Raw genomic sequence first — 20,646 nt, 5'->3', positions numbered from 1 at the left:
TATATGCACAGGCGGGTCAATAAGAGTTTTGGGGTATTCGTGAAGCACGCAGAAGGGTTCTTTTTTTGTAAGGGGATGTTCACTACGAAACTTTTCCGCTGTGGTAGCCAATTCCAAAGTAAATTTCTCTCGTCGTTTGTTTTGCTCTTGTCCAATTTTAAATGTGAAAACAGCTGTAAATATTGATTGGCGGAATTCTTGTTATTGTAACTGAGAAAACATAAAACTTACGAACATTATATTGAAAGAAATAAGTATTATCGCCATTCCACTCTATTATACTTTCTGAATAGTGTTCATTTTATATATATATATATAAATATAAATCTGTGTTTGTGCACATTTATATAGTGCCGGGGGTCCACTTGATAGGGTGTCTGAACGTCACGCGGGAAAACCGGCTTCGATTGCGGCGTGGGTGATTTCAGGCGGAACTTTTGCGGAAACGCTCCTGCATGAACGGACTCTGGGGTTTAACTAGGCTCAAATAAATGGGTAATTGGGGGAGGGGGAAACGGTGGGGGTTAAAGGCGGCCGAAGCGTGGTGCTGATGATATCATTTCTACATATGACCGAGATTGTAACTGTGTGGAACTTTACCTGTGCATTCCCAATATGCCGTCAGGGAACGTTGCCATGCGCAGAGCCTAGCCTAGCCTAACCTATTTGTGTATATGTGTGTATTTATATTATTACATTTATTTGCATTCCAGAACGGAAGGGCGAGATCTCCTGGTGCATTTCAACCTCCACTTCAATGCGCGTAGACTTGACGTGGATGCCACGGACTTGTTCCTGGTGCTGACGAGAGACATCGAACTCCGGTCGCCTTACTTCGACAACCTCACCATTGATGCAAACAGCTTGGAAGTACAAGGTAATATGGCTGTTGAAACATCCTCCTTTATGATTTCATTTTGTTTTTACTTGTATTGATTGATGTGTTATTGTCATGGACGTAACCTGGGAACTAACTTTCGGGAGGCAGAATTGAAAAGTTTTGCATCCCATTAAAATATTAGAGATCTTTCACACCGAAGCGACAGGCGACACGGAGAATTCACACCCAAGCGACACGAGTCCCTTCAGTCCTTAGAGAATAGAAGGGTATGAAGGGAGCCCAAGCTTATATTCTAGGCGAGGAGAATGAAGCCGTGAGAAGAAGGGGATGAGGTAAAACCGCCATCTTGGGTAGCACGCTAATTACAGCTGATACAATGGTGGAAGTAGCGATTTGAGCGTGGAATGTCAGTTTATAGTGCATAATTTCTGCATATTATAGTGACATTGTCTTCTACCCTCTAAGATTCAGCCTAAAGCAAAACATTCACCGCGCATGCGTGAACAACAGACCTAGGCGACACGATGCACAGTATTGAGAAAACTGCCCAGCCCGAGCGACAAACGAAACCTGCAGCTTGTCGTGTCTCTTCGGTTCGAAAGGCTACATTCATTACTGAGGGTTCTCTTCCAAATGACACGTGTCGCCTGTCGCGTGTCGTTTCGATATGAAATCTAACTTACATTGCAAAATCTTACATTTTATTACTTTGCTCCTCACGCCCCTTAACTTGTAAATTTTAATAAATCTGAAAAAAAAATTGAGGGCGAATGCCCTCCTAGCCTCCCATAGATACGCCTACGATTGGTGTTGTTTGAATGGGGTGGGCTAAGACAATTTCACATTTAACTTTAGCACAGTAGCCACGCCCGTGACGCGCAAGAAGCATTTTTAAAATTATATATATTTTTCTACTTACAGAAAGAAGTACGGTGTTCATGATGTCCACTCCGATGTTACCAACCCCTGAGATTCCTATCCGATCGAGAGAACCCTACTCGACGACGACCTCGCTGCCCCCTCGACGTTGCACCCCCATCCAGATGGAGTACTGCTCTCGACTGCCCTACAACGTCACCAGCTACCCCAACGCCCTGGGTCACATGTCCATCGAAGAGATTATGAAGGATGTCATCCCTTTCAGGTATTCATTTCGCTTCGGGATCGGTTGTGGGCATGAGTTCTGCCTAGGAACAAAATGCTGGTAGCTCTGTACGTGAAAAATTGAAAAACTTACACGAAAACATCAGACTTTGTGCGTGTGGCAAAACGTTTAGTAGGGTTTTGACAAGGTCATAATTTATATGTATGTGCTTATAATATACATATGTAGAGTGAGATGCATAAGTATTACCATACAAAGTGTCCATCACCATGTTTATTCTCTTTGTTTACTCAATGAAAACTGCAAGAATTGACACAAAAAGTCACACTAATTGCTGACAAACTCTGCACTAGCATGCGTAAAAATCAGTTCCCTATAAATGAGTGAAAATTGTCATTGATAGTTTACCGAGCAATACTTGTGCATACCCTGTACTAGAAACTCGATGAGCATTCTTTGCAAGGACTTATTTAGAAGGCGCCCAGGGGGTCCTCACCACCTCGAAAGTGTTGCCATGTATTGTTAATAAAAATAATAACTACTTCTTTACAGTTTGTTGTGAAATTGTTTTGTATTGACAGTCGTCTACGAAAATCTATGCATAATCTATGATAATAAATAACAAGATATAAATGTTATCAATGCATCTACGAGTTATAAGACGATGAAAAGATAAATAAAAATATATACGGGTATGTTATATATTATTCATAAAATAATAATCAGGTACTTTAATTTCATTAGCTGGAATAACATTTTTTTTTCCTTATCCTAAAAATCTTGTAGTTTTCTTTCCTATTTTGGCATTAATATCTTTGGTAGAAAATCTGTTTTTAATACAAATGATATAGGTATTTCTTAGAAATAAGCTAGGTCAGTGGTTCCCCAAGTGTCCGCCGCGGCATCCTGGTGCGCCGTGGTTAGCTTACGAGGGCGCCGCGAAATGTTCCGATATTTTCACTGAAATTCTTTGAATTATATGATTGTTCCAAATATGTGCTTATTTAGTACTTTTTACACATACAATGCTTGTGAATTTAAATTCTGTGTTTAGTTTTTAACTTTAGGCAAGCAACTTAACCACACTAACTAAGCGTTGCAAGTGCAAGGGCGTCATGAAACGAAAAAGTTTGGGAACCCCTGAGCTAGATAATGAATAATATACTAAACTATATATACACACCTATTACACATATTTTTGGTCAAATGTATTGCTATATTAGTATACCCATATTATTATAATTAAATGTAGACCCCTTTTGGGGTGAAATCTTTTAAATTCATTAACAGATCCTCTTTCCGTCCATTAAAATTCTTACCAACAGGAAGGAAATTAACAAGCTTAAAATAATTGTCTTATGCAGAGAACTGGTTGATGCCGAGTGTTACCCTCTGGCGTACGAAATCGTCTGTCAGCTCCTTCAGCCGTCTTGCGTCAGGGACCAAATGGTGCTTCCGTGTCGAAACTTCTGTAGGGAGTTCCGGGCCAACTGCAAGAACAGGCTGCCGGAGCGGTTCCGGAGCAAGCTGGACTGTTCAAGGTTCCCCGTTTACCAAGGAAAGGGTTCCTGCATTTCGAAGCCAGGTAGGAAACGGGAAATTACCAGTTTCTTTTGTAGCACCCTGTTTAAATTCTTGAAATGTGTAATGCAAATAATTTTTATTATATGTATTCATTCAACACCATTTCCTCAAAACATCAAATGTTTCCGGGCCATATCACCTTCCATTTACTTCCTTACTTCAGTGTTTCAGAGTTGCTGTTCGAATAAGGTTCCCATGAGCAACCTTTCAAAGTGAACTACCTAGTGCCGCTGTTTTCAGCGGCGAGTAGAGAAAGCAGAAAGGCTCTTATGGCTTGGATCAGAGGGCTTTCGGACTCGCTTCGCACAAAAAATTGAGATCTAGTACCTACAGACATGCGCCGACTTCCCTCTTCGTCATGTAGTGTTGCAATCTTTGCATTTCTTACCGTGTGACGGAGTAGAGAGCAACCCACATAACATATTTTTACTTGGAAGTGGTAGGTTCAATAAAGAAAGAAGCAGTAAATAAACTTAGAACGTATTTTCCCAATAGTTATGCAATAATTTGTGAGATTTGTTCATTTTATATAATGTTATACACGAATATTTGAGAAAGCAGTTTGGTTATACTGCTACCTACATGTGTATGTGAATTCTAATACTTTGATATTACACGAAGACACACACCCACACACACCCATACACGCAATGAACAGTTGTGAATAGTCGACTATAGTGAACCAAATTACAGACAGGACTTCAGACAAGCCTTGTTATATTAACTTGAAGATAAAGAAACTACTTTCCTGCTTGTTTTTATTTTGGTAGCATGCAAAGGGACTCAAATGAAACTGGAGGAAGTTGTTCTGAAAAAAAAATGTTTAATTTTGTATTGATATTGATATTTTGTTTCATTGATAGATTCAATGCCAATCAAACTACTTTTGACTTTGAACCTTTAGTCCTTTGCCACTACAAATCTCAGTTCGGCTTAAGGGAAGGCATTTCGGTTTTAGTGAACTTCGGATATAGTGAACAGATTAACTGAATCCGTTTCCGTATAGGGATTCGTTATAAGCGGAGTTTACTCTATATATCGTATCGTGTGTACGTATGTTTTGCAATTGGGCGTTGGCGCTTTGTAATCAATGAGTCCCGGTTAACCTTACTGTGAACAAAAGTGAACAAACTCGACTACATTGCCAATTGTCATGCAAATAGTTTCGTGTCAAAAGTAAGCATACTCTCTAAAACAGGTAAAAAAAGGTAAAGTGCTCCCCTGTGCATAGCACCACGCCATGAAGGCGTATAGGGGGTGTGGGGGTAACGCCCCTCACTTTCTTGATCCGGTCGTGAGTGGGGGTGATGTGATCAGCATCACGTCCCTGACCGCCTTTACCCCCCAGGGTTTCCCCCAGGTACCCATGTTATTCGACGCTGGGTGGGCGCCGGGGCCGCTTCTCTAAAACAGGTATCTAGACAAAAGCGAAAGCAAAGTATGCGAATATTCACGTGAATGCTGTAGATGAAATTCTAAGCAGATGTAACTTTTCAGAATTTGCAATATCATAGCGGTTTTTCGAAAACGAATTTGTCTTTCTTGCTACACTATTCAGCTGAGCTGCCACCAAATGTGGTGTAACAACCCTAATGGATTTTACGCAGCGCCTAATCGAGTGTTAAAGGCCTCCATGCAAAGGGTTTAACAAGATAGCAAAGATGGTGCTACACAACGCCAATTCCTCCTGTCCTGTTGCCGCCACTTTTGATCTCAACTCAGCTGCATATTATTTAATGCATAAGTATACCCTAATATCGCCTCCTTCTAGGTTGCGTCGAGGAGCTCCAGGCCCGTGGGTTGGTGTCCCGGGTGTGCGACGGAATGGTCGACTGCCCTGACTTCTCCGACGAGAGCGGCTGCGACTACTGCCCCGACGGTTTCATCCACTGCGGGGCCGGGAAGGTCTGCATCCCCGCCTACAAGAAGTGCGACGGGATCCCCGACTGCCCCAACTCCAGCGACGAGAGGGGATGCTGTAAGTAGATCGCGATTTGCTTCTCTATTCTTTGAGCAACCCAAAATGCCACTTTCATGTATAACTTAAGAAAATGATATTAGCAATCAAGGTGGATTGATTTAAACCAGGTTGATTTAAATTGCAATTTAAATGAGGTGATTTTTAAAAAAAAATACTGATTTAGATAACTTTAAACAAATAATTTATAGAATAATGTGCATAATGATTTTGTAGATACCAGAATCACTTTCGGCGAAAGTACATTAATCTCGTAATCATTTAATTGTGTTAATTAGGCTCTAAGAAAGGAACAAAATATATGTTCTGATGGGGTGGAGCTCATACGAAAGGAAAGTAATAGGCCTATGTGTACTGTAAACACACTTAAATTTATCTTCATTTTAAAATTCAATAATTTTTATAAGAAAAATAGCAAACTTTGTGTACAATAATATACAAAATACTAATCATGTTAAACCGTAAATAGTGTCATTATTATTAAACTGTAAATAAACATGGCAGCATATAGTTTGTAAACTAGCATTAAAAGAATTGCAAAATTCAGTTACAAAAACGGTAGAAAATATTTAAAGTTACAATTATATAGTATATCCAGAATATTTCATTTTCACCAGAATAAAAGTTACTGAAGTTTTTATAGTTGCATTAACACATTTAACAAACATTTCCGTAGTAGGTTCAAATATATGCAGTATCAGAAATAGATAAATGTATACTTACCAACTAACTAACTCTCCAGCCTTCTTAAACCCGAAGGTTCATGGCTGCAGCAACACAGGCCTTCCATCCGTCCCTATCCTGAGCAAGATTTATATACTCTTTTCCATCCCTACCGATTTGCTTTAGGTCCATCTCAACGTTGTCCCTCCATCTTCGTCTTGGCCTTCCTACAGGTCTCTTACCATCAGGTTTCCCAACAAGAATCCTGTAAACTCCTCTTTCTTCTCCCATTCGTGCCACATGGCCTGCCCACCTAAGTCTTCTTGATTTAATTATTCTAATAATATCTGGACATGATTACAAATTATGTAGTTCTAAATTATGTAACCTTCTCCACTCACCTGTCTCCTCATCCCTTTTAGGTCCAAATATTTTCCTAAGGATCTTAGGGCCTCCCCGATGGCGCAGTGGTAGCGTCGTCGCATTGTAATCAAGGGGCCCCGGGTTCGATACCCGGTGGAGGCACAAGTGTTTCGGATCCCACTTTAAACTGTAGGTCCAGTCCCAATTAGCCTTACTGTGCATAAAGTGGACTTAAAACAACAAATCAATCAGTCAATCAAACCTAAGGATCTTATTTTCAAATACTCTCAATTTATGTTCCTCTTGAAAAAATAAATTGAGAGTATTTGAAATAAGATCCTTATGTCCAAATATTTTCCAGTAGGTTCAAATATATGCAGTATCAGAAATAGAAAAATGTATATTTACCAAACAAAGTATCTGTTTTAATCAAATTGTTCAAATATTTTACATGGCAGTCTACCCTATAAAATATCATATATCTATATGTATGGTGCCAAAAACCATACAAGCAATTTAAAGCGTGTTTTCTTTAATTTTTTTTTAATAAAATTCATGATTTGTATCCACCCTGTCAGCAACCTATACTAATTCTCTGAATGCTAGTGACAATGGTCGTATTCGTGGCGTATGCAGCCTAATTTATTTGGGTAGTCTCAATTGCTATCTGGACAATCTCCCCCTAATTGTAGTATATTCATGTTATTTTTTCACAAAAACTCTTTACGTATGTGAAGATGAAATTTTAACATTATAGTCTGAGTATTAGTCATCACTAGGACTAGGATTTTCATGACTTAGCATATTTATTTTTGGTAAGGGTGATGTGTTCCCTAAATATATAGAAATTCATATTATGAACAAACTAATTATATTAAGGTGCTTCTTAAGGGCATATTTTGGGATATTTAGCCATTTCTGAGTGATAGAGCATATTTTCATGGATTTTCGGTCATATTCAGCATATTTTTGCTTTTTCAAGAAATATACAGTCATTTTCTAAGTGGATTCATTCTTACTCCCAAGTTCACTCGAGGGTATTTTTTTTTTTTTACTGCAGCAAAATCTTTTTCATTTTCATTTGAAAATTTACAGAAAGATTGCATTGTGGATTGCAACTCAGGGCCCATAAAGTGAACTAAAAGTAGTACGAATGTGAAAATATCTCAGCATTTAGATATTCATGTTTGAAACAGTCCAGTTATAAGGGTATATTTTTCAAATGATAGTGCATATTTTGTACAATTTTAGGTCATAAGAGCATATTTTATTTTGCATATTTTGATGATTTTTAGGTCATAAAAGTCCTAGCCCTAGTCATCACTATAGCACAGGTTTTCCTACCATGGTGGCAATACTTATATTATTTAAATAATGTAAGTAAACAATTTGAAATTTATATTCGTACAGAATAATCAGCTCTAGCAAATGTAGTACAATACAAGGCTATATCTTCACACGTAATACGTATCAGCTGAATCTCTCTCATTAAAAAAATCTGTAGGTTCAGTTTGTACACGTTTTCTAATGCGTATTACTTTCTAAAAAAATAACATTGTACCTGGTCACTTGATAGTTAATACCATGTGTTATATCAACTTAAGTGCGGGCAGATTTGTGGAGGAGTCCAGTGGAATTTATAAAGTGAAAAACATATTTTTTACTACGCAATTACTGATTGTAGTAAATAATATCACACTGTTTTGGAGAGATAGATGGAGAGCGAAATTCCTTACTATTTTAAACACGGATATTATTTTCATTATTTTTATGGTAGCATCTACATATTTACGTATTTTTCACGACACATAAGGGGTTGCCCAGGCACGCTGGCACACCCGTGCGCACGCCTATGACAGTGGTTTCTTATTAACATGCAATGTTAGTTGGACATTACCCATTGTCTAGTGTTCAGTAGTAAGATGACACTAAGAAGCATACTATCAAACACCAAACCATACAAGCTAGCAAAACTGCTTATACAACATACCATGTGAATGCAAGCGAGCTTACATAGGAAAATCTGAAACCCCTCTAGTGAAGAGGATACATGAACACAAGCAGCACCATTCAAAGGTAAGTGCTTAGGACAGAGCGCTACTAGTCCCGGGTTTGAATCCAGGCCTGGACATGGTTGTTCTTTGCGAAAATCTCTTCATCAATTTCGCTCATATCATCACTCATCCTTATCTTCGCGCTTAGCCAAAAGTTGCAGAAGCAAGACGTGAAATAGAGCAACTTAGTCATCTATTCGACCTATTTTATATTTGCCAACTAGCCTAGACACACTCGAACTGTTACTCTTTATGATTACACCAGTATCGGTCTGATGATGGTTGAGAACCACTGTTCTACACGATCTGGGAAGAAGAGTTCAAGATGGATTGCACAGCATGGAGCCAGAAGCAAAACGAGACCCGTCTGTTACCATTCTTAAGGAATTGTGATGTGTTATACTTTTCAGGGCGTCCCGAGTTCTCAGGTCAGTTGTGGCAGAATGACGTCAATTTCCGTTCCAAGAATGTAATTAAAATCCCTTTATATTGAAGCCCTAAGCAGGTGTCGCTCAGATGGACGGAAGCGCTGCTTAGACGCTTCGCCGATCATGCGAGGTGGCGTGGTCGAGCGCTTTAATTCTTCCGCACGCTGCAGGTAAAAAAGTTTCAAAATTCCTCTTCTGTTCTCAAGCGTTTCTGTAAATGGCTTTATTTGAAAAAAGAAATGCAGGAGAAATGGAATACCAAGAAAAATAAGACTTTCAAATATTGGTTTGGAAACACAATTGAAAACATTAGTGGTGACTTCACGAGCAGACAACTGAACAAAGATTGAGTCCAAACAAATCGGTCAGCGATAGCATTGAATTTTCCATCGCAAGCGGTAACTTTTAAAATTGTGGCAAATCGTAATGTCTATCGTACGTCAATCTCAAGATGAGATTTCGAACACGTCGATATCGTATTACACATGCCTTACATTACAGAGGATAAGGTAAGGAATAACTGGAGAAAGAAATCAAATTTGAATTTGAATTTATTTACTCCATATAAACCATATTCAACGACACTATAATATTCCATATTTAATAGTAGTTTTTTTCAATTTGTTTTTGAACCTTGTTATATTTTCTGATCTTATATCGTTTGATAGGTTATTGAATATTTTAATTGCCATCTATTCGGGTCCTTCTTGAACTTAGCCTGGTGAGGTAGGGCTTTAGAAGATGTTTATTTCGAGTGTTATATGAATGTTCTATTGAGCTTCGTGGCATAATATTTTTTATCGCATATAATGTAATTTCAGTGAAGGGAGCTTTAATACTTCATATTTTTTAAACAACGTTTTGCACGATTCCCTAGTCTTCCTGCAATAATCCTAATCGCTTGCTTTTGTTTTCTAAATGCTTCTAAACTTGCCGGTGAATTCCCCCAAAATTCTATTGCATAATTTTTCACCTTTACCTTTACTTATAGTATTTATGTACTGTGTCTTTGTATTTCATATTTTCTTCTATAATTATTTGATTTAATTCCAGTGACTGTAGCGCCCAGCTTAGAAGCCGCCAGTTACGTCCATCAGTATTACAATGAAGGCTACGTTGTCTTCAATGAAAAAGGACACACTGGAAAACTGTGTACAGAGAATCTCAACTCGACAGTGCCTGAGCCCAATAGGGACACCGTACTGCAGACTATAGGCGCCTCGCTTTGTGATCTGCTTTCCTACAAGTAAGTAGTGTGTGTGTTGACGCATTGGTCGTTTCGAGGACTTGCTTTAGAATACACACCTTTACACCTGAGTAACAAATCGGCTCCAGGGAACTTTCCTTGGGTACTCTAAAATATTTATCTTTAATTTCAAGTATGATAGTACATATACTTTCAGAGGGGAGAAAATGTTCTTGCCCCAGTTGGAAACTGGCTTCCTCTCTTCAATTCGAACACTGAATTTATGAATTTTTTCAGAGGAAAATTAATTAATTTTTTGAACTTTGATGCAGTAAATTAAAAAATATTAAGCAAGTGATTCTCTAGAAACACCTTTTCTCAGTGCTCAGATAACATTTGAAAATTATCTGTTGACTTGTTCCTCAGATATTCGTGACCAAAGTTACCCCATAAGCTTACACAGGCTTGACAAGGAAAAACTAAAATCTTGACAAGGGTATAAGATGGCCTTAAGATAAAAGAAACTTTTACACTGGTCGTTTGTAGTTTTATTTTTATACATATACAAGGCTGATCCGTGGTCGTGTGGTCAAAGGCGGGAAGTTTTGGCTTCGAATCTCCAGGGGGAAGCGTAACAACTTTTCTCCCGATATTTGGGCCTGTGTATGGGACCGTTGGCCACCCACTCTCGATGGGAAATTGGGGAGCTACGAATGAGTAGCGTTATCCGGTCAAGGAGACCTACAACAACTGGGGTTCGTCGTGCTGACCACACGTCACCCCGTAAATAGTTGGATTATCTTCCACCCCCTGGTTAAGGCACAGGTTATATACAGCTGCTTGACCTTGAAACACAGCTAATCATGAACTAGAAACTATTACTTAACTCGTGAGTCTCAATGTTGTTCTTTATTTTAGGAAAGTGAACGTTGTGAAACTACGAAAGGACGATGAACCAGAAGTCAGCTACGTGCACATGGAAGACCCCTCCGCCCCAGAAATCACGTTCGTTCGAGCTCCTTGTCCGAAAAAAGAAGTATTGTATGTTTCTTGCTCGGACCTTGGTACGTATTGCATAGAGGCTAAATTTTAGTTTTTGGTACGGTTCACCTTTCAGATCTACTCTGTAGGACCTTACTCACTGTACTCATTATAAGAAATAAATAAATGTTAATTTAGCGGTGAAATGTCCAGGACGTTTCACAATACACGTCTGCCGTTTTTTATTTGCTTATCACGATTCACGACAACGAGGATAAAATGGTGATTTGATGAAAGGACAGTTAAAAAAAAGGAACACCCATGCCCATGCTGAGATTCGAACCAGGAACTTTCAGGTAGCGAGATCAAGAGTCGATCTTTCAATCTGTCTGTCCGTGCTGCGGGGAGCGTCCTCTCGCACGATATCTCCAAACTATACCCTGTCTCAGTTATCTCTGGAGCAGGCGAACGAAAACAAGTCTCTGCGCAAGTAGTGACGCGAGACGGCTCCACCAATGAACATGTGAGAGGTAACGGTATTGCAACATCAGTTACCAGCATTTGCAGCAGCGTATACTGCTTCGTTCTGCCCACGTCTCTTGACTCTATGCGCAACCTTGCTCCAGATATATAGTATGAGACAGGGTATATTTCTAGGCTGTTCAAGGTTGCCAGGTGTTCCTCAATTCCCCTCCTGTTTGTGGTGTTCCTCAATTCCACTCCTTTGCACTCTTTCTACTTCCTTTCCACCTTTCCAACGAGTATGTTGCGTATGTGCTGATGTAAGTTCTGTTCAATGTGTTTCAAGATGAGTGGTAAACGTGAAGACGAAACGACTGTTTATTCTTCGCAAGCCATGGTTAGAGGAAGAAAATTTCCAGTTGTTGAAGGACAGTGGTAATAAAAATATAAAGCAGATTACAAATACTGCACCAAAAAAATTCAATTGCACATGTTCGACGCGCCATACTCGGGAGCATAAGAATAACAAGATATATATATATATTGCATCTATTAGTATTTTTCATAAGAAGGAAAAGTTCTGAAGATGAAAAGTTGAGTGTAAATGTTTATTAAGGTTATTATCCTGTGCTTTTCTAATTTTGTTCCTTATTTTTTATTCGTGATTGCCAGTTTGTCCTTTATTTTTAACTTGTGTAACGCTCTTGGGGAGATAGAGACGTTACATGGGGTGCGTAGCTCAGTTCTTGAGACATTTGAAAGTACAAGACACTATTTCAAATTGCTTACAATATATTCACCAAAGCGTATACATAGAGTATTTTTAAGTTATTCCCTAAACTAGCTAAGTCTAATCCGTTACACTTGACAACCTGGCAACTCTGAGACTTAAATGACGAGATATGCTAGAATCGTGTATTATGTACTTTTTGTATTGAAATTATATTGTATATTAAATTGTATATATATTACATCGAAATAATATAGAGACATAATTATTAATCATTTAAATACATCTGTGTTTTCATGTAGAATGTGGAACCCAACCTTTCAAAGCGCCTCACAAGATAGAAGCAGGAGTGTCGATGCATGGAGATTGGCCGTGGCATGCAGCTTTGTTCAAAGACAGTGTCCATGTTTGTGACGCAACTCTAATTTCTTCAGAGTGGTTGATGACAACAGCTTCTTGCTTTCAGGGGTAAGGAGTCAAGAGTAAATACTTAAAAAAATAAAAAAGCGTGGATCTCGTATAAATAACTGAATAACTGAAGTTAGGTTACTTTGGTATAATTTAATTAGTGATCTTGCTCGACATGCTGTATGAAAAAAAAGAGAACATGTCAGTCATTATTATTCATTCATCATTATTTACTAACCTTAAAGTGATATCAATCATCCTGCGAAATTCCAAGCAGAAAGCATTTATTTATACTGGTAATGTTTAATTTCTACACATGAAGCATTCGTAAGGCAAAATGTTGTGGCGTGCCCAGTCGGAGGGGTTGGCAATGGCTACAAACCTCCTTTGCCATATTTCACGGATAGAATCGGTTCTAATTTTCTCAGCACCTCGCGTAACATAACCAAAGCGAGCTCTGCGTATTTAACAAGTGCATGCCGCCGAGTGAGGTGAAACCAATGTTTTATACACAAATCAATGGCGCCGCTCCTCTTTTAAATCACATCCTCTTTAAATTTATTAACTATTAAAGGAATACGCATAAGTCGGTACGACTTTTGTGCTGTGTATGTTAACTTAATGTTGTTCTCTGCACGCTTCGCATCGCAATTAACAAATGATAATAGGAATGTTACATGAAATGTTTCCGTATAAAGTATTATTGTCCGCTAAAAAAAAAATGTAAAATTTTTAAAAGCATTTACGTAGCATTTATGTTAACGAAATGCTTCCGTCTAATTGCGAAATTACTGGGCATGAAAAATGTTCCTTGTGTAGAACTGAATTTTCAACATAGGGCAACATAGAGTATCACAACTCCATGATGTTACCAGTAGAGGAGAATGTTTCTCACTTGGAATTTTGTAAAACTGATATCAATTTAATATTAGTCAGTATATTGTCGAGCATATACGTAGAATATACCTCTGTATTAAACTACTAGCTATTAGTTGACGAGAGCTTCAAATTGCTTTCGTTATACCGTCCCTCCCGTCGAGAAGCAGTCATTTTAACTCGGCTCCGTATTGGACACAGCCGTCTCACCCATGGTCACTTTCTGCAGGAGCTGGACTCTCCAATGTGTTGTGTCTGTAATGTTAAATGTTCCGCATATTCTTATATTTTTAGTCTCTCCTTACCCTCTGCCTCCCCGATGGCGCAGTGCTAGCGTCGTCGCCTGGTAATCAAGGGGTCCCGGGTTCGATACCCTGTGGAGACACATAGTGGTACGGATCCCACTTTAAAGTGTAGGTCCAGTCCCGATTAGCCTTACTGTGCATAAAGTGGACTTAAAACACCAAATCAATCCTAATCTGTTTGTACATCCTCTACAACCTTGTACTTATAACTTTTCTCAAGGGACCAACCTCCGTGGCGGAGCAGTGCATGCTACGACTTCAGGGGTCCCGGGTTCGAATCGCGGCCTAGACGTGGGTGTTCTTTGCGAGTGTCCCTTCATCGATTTCATGGTTACATCACTCATCATGATCTTCGCGATTAGCCAAAAGTTGCATAAAGCGAAGGAAAATGAGCCAAATCAATCAATCAATTTCTCAATGGGCTCTTTATATCCCTGTTTTAACTTTGAGGTAAGGATTTTAGGTAGGAGGATTTTTGCTCGTAGGCATTGAAGGGTGCAAGATGGCCATACTTGCCGACACACTCAAACATTTTAACTCAACATTCATTTGCTTTCCAGGCAGCCTAAGGCCAAGTGGGTGGCCAAATTTGCAAGCGTGAGACTCACTGGTTCATCCCCATGGCAACAGGAGAGGAGGATTGTTGGAATGGTGAAATCCCCCGTGGAGGGTAGCACTGTCGTCATGGTGAAACTTGAGCAGCCGGTAGAATTTTCTGACTACGTGAGGCCAGTCTGTCTGCCCAAGGACGAAAATGTATTCAGCAACAAATCTTTGTGCTATACTCTTGGATGGGGAGTTAACAGTAAGTTCATTATTATTATTATTATTATTATTATTATTATTACACCTTTATTATGATATTAAACTAGTATTTTAATTTATAAGACACATGGCCTACACATGTTCGTGATTCATACCTTGGATATGATTTCTGGGGAAGTTATTTTCCATTTCTCAGGCGACAACAAATACTGGTGTTACTGCTCCCGTGTGGCGGTAGCCGAGGACTCGATCTCCCGCCAGAATCCCACCGGTGATTCCGTCTCGGTGATGGAAAATATTCCGTTAGAAGTAGTGTTGCCCACGAGACGAGACTTTGGCCTGTCTCGTCTCGTAGAAATGCTGTGAAATGCTGTCTCGTCTCGAAAATATTCGTTTGTCTCGGGACACATGATCAATCTCGTCTCGTCTCGAATTTTTAAAAGCCTGTCCCGTCTCTTCCCGTGGGCAACACTAGTTAGAAGGCGAAAACCCATTGAAACGTCCAACCAACATGTGGTTTCGTGTACATGTCGCAATTTTTCCATTTATAACATGCACCATAACTTTTGTGGGAGATAACATTTTGGAAAACCTGCACGACACGCGTAAATGCTGTATATTATTTTTATTAAGCCTAGAACACAAGAAATTTCTCGTTTTCGCGGTATTTTTCGTTTTTAAGCACAAAATGTGTTGAAATTCGCGAGAAAGGTCACAATTTGCATTTTATGCCAAATTCGTGTTATTTTGCAATTTCGAATGAATGAAAAACGTGTCTTGCAATAATTAATTAATATCTTTCGGTGTTATTGCATTTGCGAAAAATCAAAGTTCCTACTCATCTAACACTTGCAGAAAAATACAGATGAGGAAAGTAGGTCGTCGGGATTCCCACAATACATTTGTTGTAACATGTTGATGTTGATTGGTATTGATTCTATTCGTGTGCCAAGTAGAGAAGGGGGCAAGGACAATCTTGGTAGACAAGGCTTAGCATTAAAAGGCCACGTGTGGCGCAAAAAGGGGGGGGGGCAACTGCCTCCCATGCCCTTCTAATCGCCGCCAGTGTTCTTGGCACCAATTTATTGTTTTTTGTTGACAAAACAAGTTTAAACAAACACGACCTAACATTGGACCGAGTGAAATTTAAACGTCACGATCCCCACCTTGTCAAAATCCTGTTCAGTTGACATGGAACATAGGCGTCATTTGGCGGGACAAGGGGGAGCACTTGACCCCACCCCCAAAATTTTCTGGTTACTAAATTTAAAAGTTAAGTTAAGGATATTTTTGTTAACCTTCTGAGATATGAGGAGCAAAGCATTGAAGAATATTTCTTTTATGATTGCGCAACTATTTAGCAAAATAGTTTTTGGACGCTATTTTTATGTGATGGAAAACTTATCAAGTTTGATTCTGCCCTCCCAAAGTTAAATCCCAAGGGTTAAGTCTCAACTTCGATTCCCCCCAGTGATCGAATTGGGCCGGTATGAGCTGGTATGACATACCGTTAGTAAATTAAGATGCCAAACAGGATACCGGCAGTAAATTTTTAATATTCGCACCCATTTATTGCAGCTGATCGCACAGCTACGCAATGGTCAGCAATGTACTCGCTCATTTGCATACCGGCAGTAATTTATTTCCCCCAAGTTAGGCCCCAAGATACGTTCATGCCATGCAATGTTTGTCTTTGGGGATTGGTTCTTTCAATTACTTACTATCTTATCTCTTCTAGGAGACCAGTTGCAACAGGTAAAACTACAACTCAGTTCCATGGAACAATGCGAAAATGTCAGCATTACCACCGTGAACAGTGTCTGCACGGAACCAGAGGAAATCACGGATCAATGCACGGTACGTTTACCACAGATTGAATATCTTTTCGAAAACAGTTTCAGTGCTTCGAGAAATAGCATTTGAACTGGAGTTCTACTTCAGGATGTGCGCAGGCATATTTGTTTGGATATTGGACTAAATTCTTAACGAACTTGCTATTTGTCTGTCATTTTTCATGCATAATAAATTCGACTGCCCCCTTTTTACTTAGCCTCTCACTTTTTAGTGGGGACGTTGCTGTAGGTACAAAGAGCGCCGAAGAAGTAGGGGAACGAGTCAGGGGTTTCAAAATTTTCCATTTGGGGGGGTGTAAATTCGTGTTCAGGCGGGTGAAAGGATATATTTAGAGCCAAAATTACCATAAATTGTTATTTTGTAAAAAATTTAGGAGGTGTTGATGAATATTGGGTGTGTGTATATAAATCACTGGGGCGAGTGCCCACCCCTTTTTCCCTCAAACCAACAATAAATCTTAAATGAACATAGTAGGAGAGCAGTAAACAGTCAGTTCCTCCCTCAAAAGGAAGTTATTCATTCATCATTGCATTGTAATTGCTATTTTTAGCATCTCCCTCAATGTATGGTATGAAATTACGGGAAATTTACACTGAGGAATTCAAGCGGACTTGCAGAAACGTGTGCAGGTGTAAATTTACATTTCTTCATACATTAACTATTTTATTGAAATATTTGAACACGATTATAAAAATTGTTATTTGTTTCAAATATTACTTTAGTAATTTTGGATATTTATTTTTAAGCATGTCAAAACAAAAATCAAATTACTTGCCTAATTGGAAGCACTAGCATCCTACAAACTCTTAAGAAACTACACAATTATTTTTTATCTACCCTCCCTCCTCCAAAGTGCGGGGCCCGAGCTGCTCCTACCTAGGGCCGACTCTGTGTTACTCATTTTATTTTTTCGTTTATTTATCTCAGGAAGAAGAATTCGCTGGAAGCCCAATGCTTTGCCTTCCTCCAGGAGGGAAGAGATGGATTCTGGCTGGAGTGAGCAACTGGAGAATAGCTTGTGCCAAAGCAGGAACGGAAAGGCCACGACTCTACGACAAAATGGCGTCCAATGTGGAATGGATTCATAAGACAATGCGATCCATCCAGTGAAATGTTAACCCCAGAGGTTCTGAGATTGTTTCCTAGCGAACGTGGTCACTCGGCTTATGCGATTAGTGATTTAGTAGAGCGAAAGAACCTAACCTTCAGAATTACATCGTTGTGAGAATATGAACAGTGACTTATAAATGAGATAGTTTCCAGAACAGAAACAAAAAATGTTGTTGACCATATGCGGATGTTTTAATCTTCCAAGATTTTGTTTTCGTCATATTGAAGTCCATCGTCATAGGTATCAATTTTGACACCATACCTGTAAGAAATGCTGCTGAAACAGTTCTATAAAGTTTCCTAAAAAGATATTCATAGAGTTGCACCGTATATGATTGTCTTGACTTCTCGTGTATTTTACTTTGTATGGAAGTGAAAATTGTAATATTTCCGTACAAATACTGCTTTCTTAATTTATTGGACCATGACACTTCGTTTTGTTAAGATTAGAAATCAGGCTACAGTTTGCTCAATATTTCTGGTAGAGTTGGAAATACCAATTCAAATTATTTCAAGTACAAGTAAGCACATTATAACAAGTTATTATTCATACTTAATCGGTAATAAATTAAACCAATCAGCTAGATTAATTTATCATTATTCCAAATCTTGTGATAATTTGTCCAAATATTTTACATATGCAACTTTAATAGAAATGGTTTTAAAGTCGCTTAGTGCATTTTCAATTAATAAATTATGTAATAATCAGCATTACTTAATGTACTCAACCATTTTTTCCATCTTGATGGGAAAGGAGAACAAATTCTAATTTTGTCTTAAGTTTACACAATGGTACAAATGCTGATTAATAGAAATGTTAATTTGTATTTGTTTAACATTTTGAACAAAGCGAGAATTGATTCTGAATACAAATGAGCCATAAGAATTTAATTACTGCTAAGGCCAAGCGGTCATATTTATAAATTATAGACTCGTTTTGAGCAGTCTTGAGTTACATCGAAAAAGTTTTGAATATAATAGATATTTCATAGTATACCACGATGTGCCTAAACATGTAATTTTCTTATCAATATTTTGAATGAAAATATGTTCGAGTGATTCATATTTTTTATATTGTGTATATTGTATGTTGATTTTGACTGTTTTGTAATTATATATGAACTTAGGTAAATAAAATATTGTTATTTTTGTGTGCTTTGTGAAGCATTTCTGACCTTATTGGGAAAATTCCGTTACTTTACTTTATCATTGGTAAAGAAATATGATTTTGGAAAAAGGCAGGCCCGCTTATCCCTTATCAGTAGCCACCATGTAAAGGCAAAAAAGTGTGTGTGGGGGGAGTAGAAGCCCTGAACATGAATTTTCCAGTATATTACAACTTATTATACTACATGTTTAAAATCTTACTAAGGAAGTAAACTTTATTACTACTATACATTATTTAAATTAGATATTTGTAGAATTTGCGGGGGGGGGGGGGCTTCAGCCCACAGAGCCCTTCCCTGACTACGTGCCTGGAAAAAGGGTAAACAAGAGAAATATAGAATTCTTGATTACATAAGGGTATCAAAGAATGACAGTTTTGTAATGACAAATGAATGTGTTTCAACAAGCTGTGACTAAACCTTAATTAAAAAGTCCTGTTTTCTTCCATCATGGCAGTAAATCGGGATGGAAATGATTCCATCTCTTCTCGGAGATCAAGTGAAAGTGATAGTGAAATTACTTTATTAAGCCTAAGTGCCACGAGTACCGGAACATTTTCATCAAGAGAAATTGTAGTAAGTAATAATGTATGGGATAAAACTACATAGCTGTAACAGTGAAAAATATAGTTTTGCCCTTTTTTTGGTAGGAATTTAACTTTGGTAAATTTCTCGTATCGGACAAACGGCTGAAATTTGCTAGTTCATTTAATTTGAATATTCGTACTTACGTATTCTGCATTGAGAAACACTGCTGAAGGTGGCATTTCGCTTATTTCACGGAAATAAGCTCTATTTGCGACATATCGAGTAAGTTTTCTTCGTTTCTTTTTGCCTTCAGTAACACGCAAAATTGCGGTAACAGTTTCACTACTGTACTCGGCATGCAGTATTTCCACCCCACTGCACCCAAAAATACTTACGTAACCCCACAAACCATTGATGCATAGCCCCACGAACCATTCATACATAGCCCCACGAACCATTTCCGGTAAGGTTAGGTTAGTTAGGGTCACTATAGGTTACAATAGTGAAAAATTGGTTTCGAAAAAAATATGCGTAGCCCCACACACCATTCTCGCATAGCCCCACGAACCATTGACACATAGCCCCAAGAACCATTGACACATAGCCCCAAGAACCATTGACACATAGCCCCACAAACCATTTGTGGAAACGTACCTTCTTCAGTTACAAAAACATGTGTTTGGAAACACTGACCGGGATTACGTCATCAGACACAGGTTACATCCACATGGAAGTAAATGGATGCAAGAGCTTTCGTGCATCGGTCACACATTTATATCGAAAAATAGATGATTTACCGGGAAAATTCAATGAACGATGCAAGAAAACACTTCCCCGAACTTCCACAAGTCTAAAGAAACTGCATTCGGTAAGTAATTTCTCCTGTAAATTTGAAGAAATCCGTTTGTCCGATACGAGAAATTTACCTTAACTTTTTTATCATTATTATTCACATTTGGAGTAAATGTCTAACAATATGACACATTCTATTGATATATAGTTCCATAGTCGTAAAATTTTCAATTGATGCTATATTTATAAGGGATTAACTTATATCTCTGCCGCCCTTTTCTGAAATGTTTATGTATCGAGAAAGTATGTACTTTTCATAGCTTTGCAAATAGAATTAAATCTGTTTGGCAAGCATGTTGATTCTAAGCGGTGGAATGCCCAACGAGGTGGATGAATGTCATAACCCCCTTTTGGCCAAGTATTCCTATAAAAGAACGTCAAAGACAGGAAAAGATGGTAAAATGAGG

General features: G+C 38.5%; 2 protein-coding genes across 3 annotated transcripts in view; both read left to right on the top strand.

Moving 5' to 3' along the window:
• The window catches only part of LOC145994745 (atrial natriuretic peptide-converting enzyme), a 119,158-nt gene extending 100,316 nt beyond the window's left edge, over nucleotides 1-18,842 (top strand). For both annotated transcript variants that reach the window (XM_083130967.1, XM_083130976.1), the window contains 10 exons: nucleotides 714-877; nucleotides 1,763-1,985; nucleotides 3,311-3,531; nucleotides 5,302-5,508; nucleotides 10,070-10,262; nucleotides 11,121-11,266; nucleotides 12,678-12,843; nucleotides 14,525-14,769; nucleotides 16,468-16,586; nucleotides 17,511-18,842. In XM_083130967.1, the coding sequence (XP_082987093.1) occupies nucleotides 714-877; nucleotides 1,763-1,985; nucleotides 3,311-3,531; nucleotides 5,302-5,508; nucleotides 10,070-10,262; nucleotides 11,121-11,266; nucleotides 12,678-12,843; nucleotides 14,525-14,769; nucleotides 16,468-16,586; nucleotides 17,511-17,693 (1,867 nt within the window). In that variant the 3' untranslated portion in view covers nucleotides 17,694-18,842. The remainder of the gene's footprint in view (nucleotides 1-713; nucleotides 878-1,762; nucleotides 1,986-3,310; nucleotides 3,532-5,301; nucleotides 5,509-10,069; nucleotides 10,263-11,120; nucleotides 11,267-12,677; nucleotides 12,844-14,524; nucleotides 14,770-16,467; nucleotides 16,587-17,510) is intronic.
• Nucleotides 18,843-19,309: 467 nt separating this feature from the next.
• LOC146004964 (pyridoxine/pyridoxamine 5'-phosphate oxidase-like) overlaps nucleotides 19,310-20,646 on the top strand; it is a 42,523-nt gene continuing 41,186 nt past the window's right edge. The window contains exon 1 of the mRNA XM_083144081.1: nucleotides 19,310-19,435. Coding sequence (XP_083000207.1) covers nucleotides 19,310-19,435 — 126 coding nt within the window. The remainder of the gene's footprint in view (nucleotides 19,436-20,646) is intronic.

Source organism: Lepisma saccharinum, chromosome 1, assembly GCF_977018435.1.
Source record: "Lepisma saccharinum chromosome 1, izLepSacc3.1, whole genome shotgun sequence".
Classification (NCBI taxonomy): Eukaryota; Metazoa; Arthropoda; class Insecta; order Zygentoma; family Lepismatidae; genus Lepisma; species Lepisma saccharinum.
This window is presented reverse-complemented; position numbering and strand designations above follow the sequence as displayed.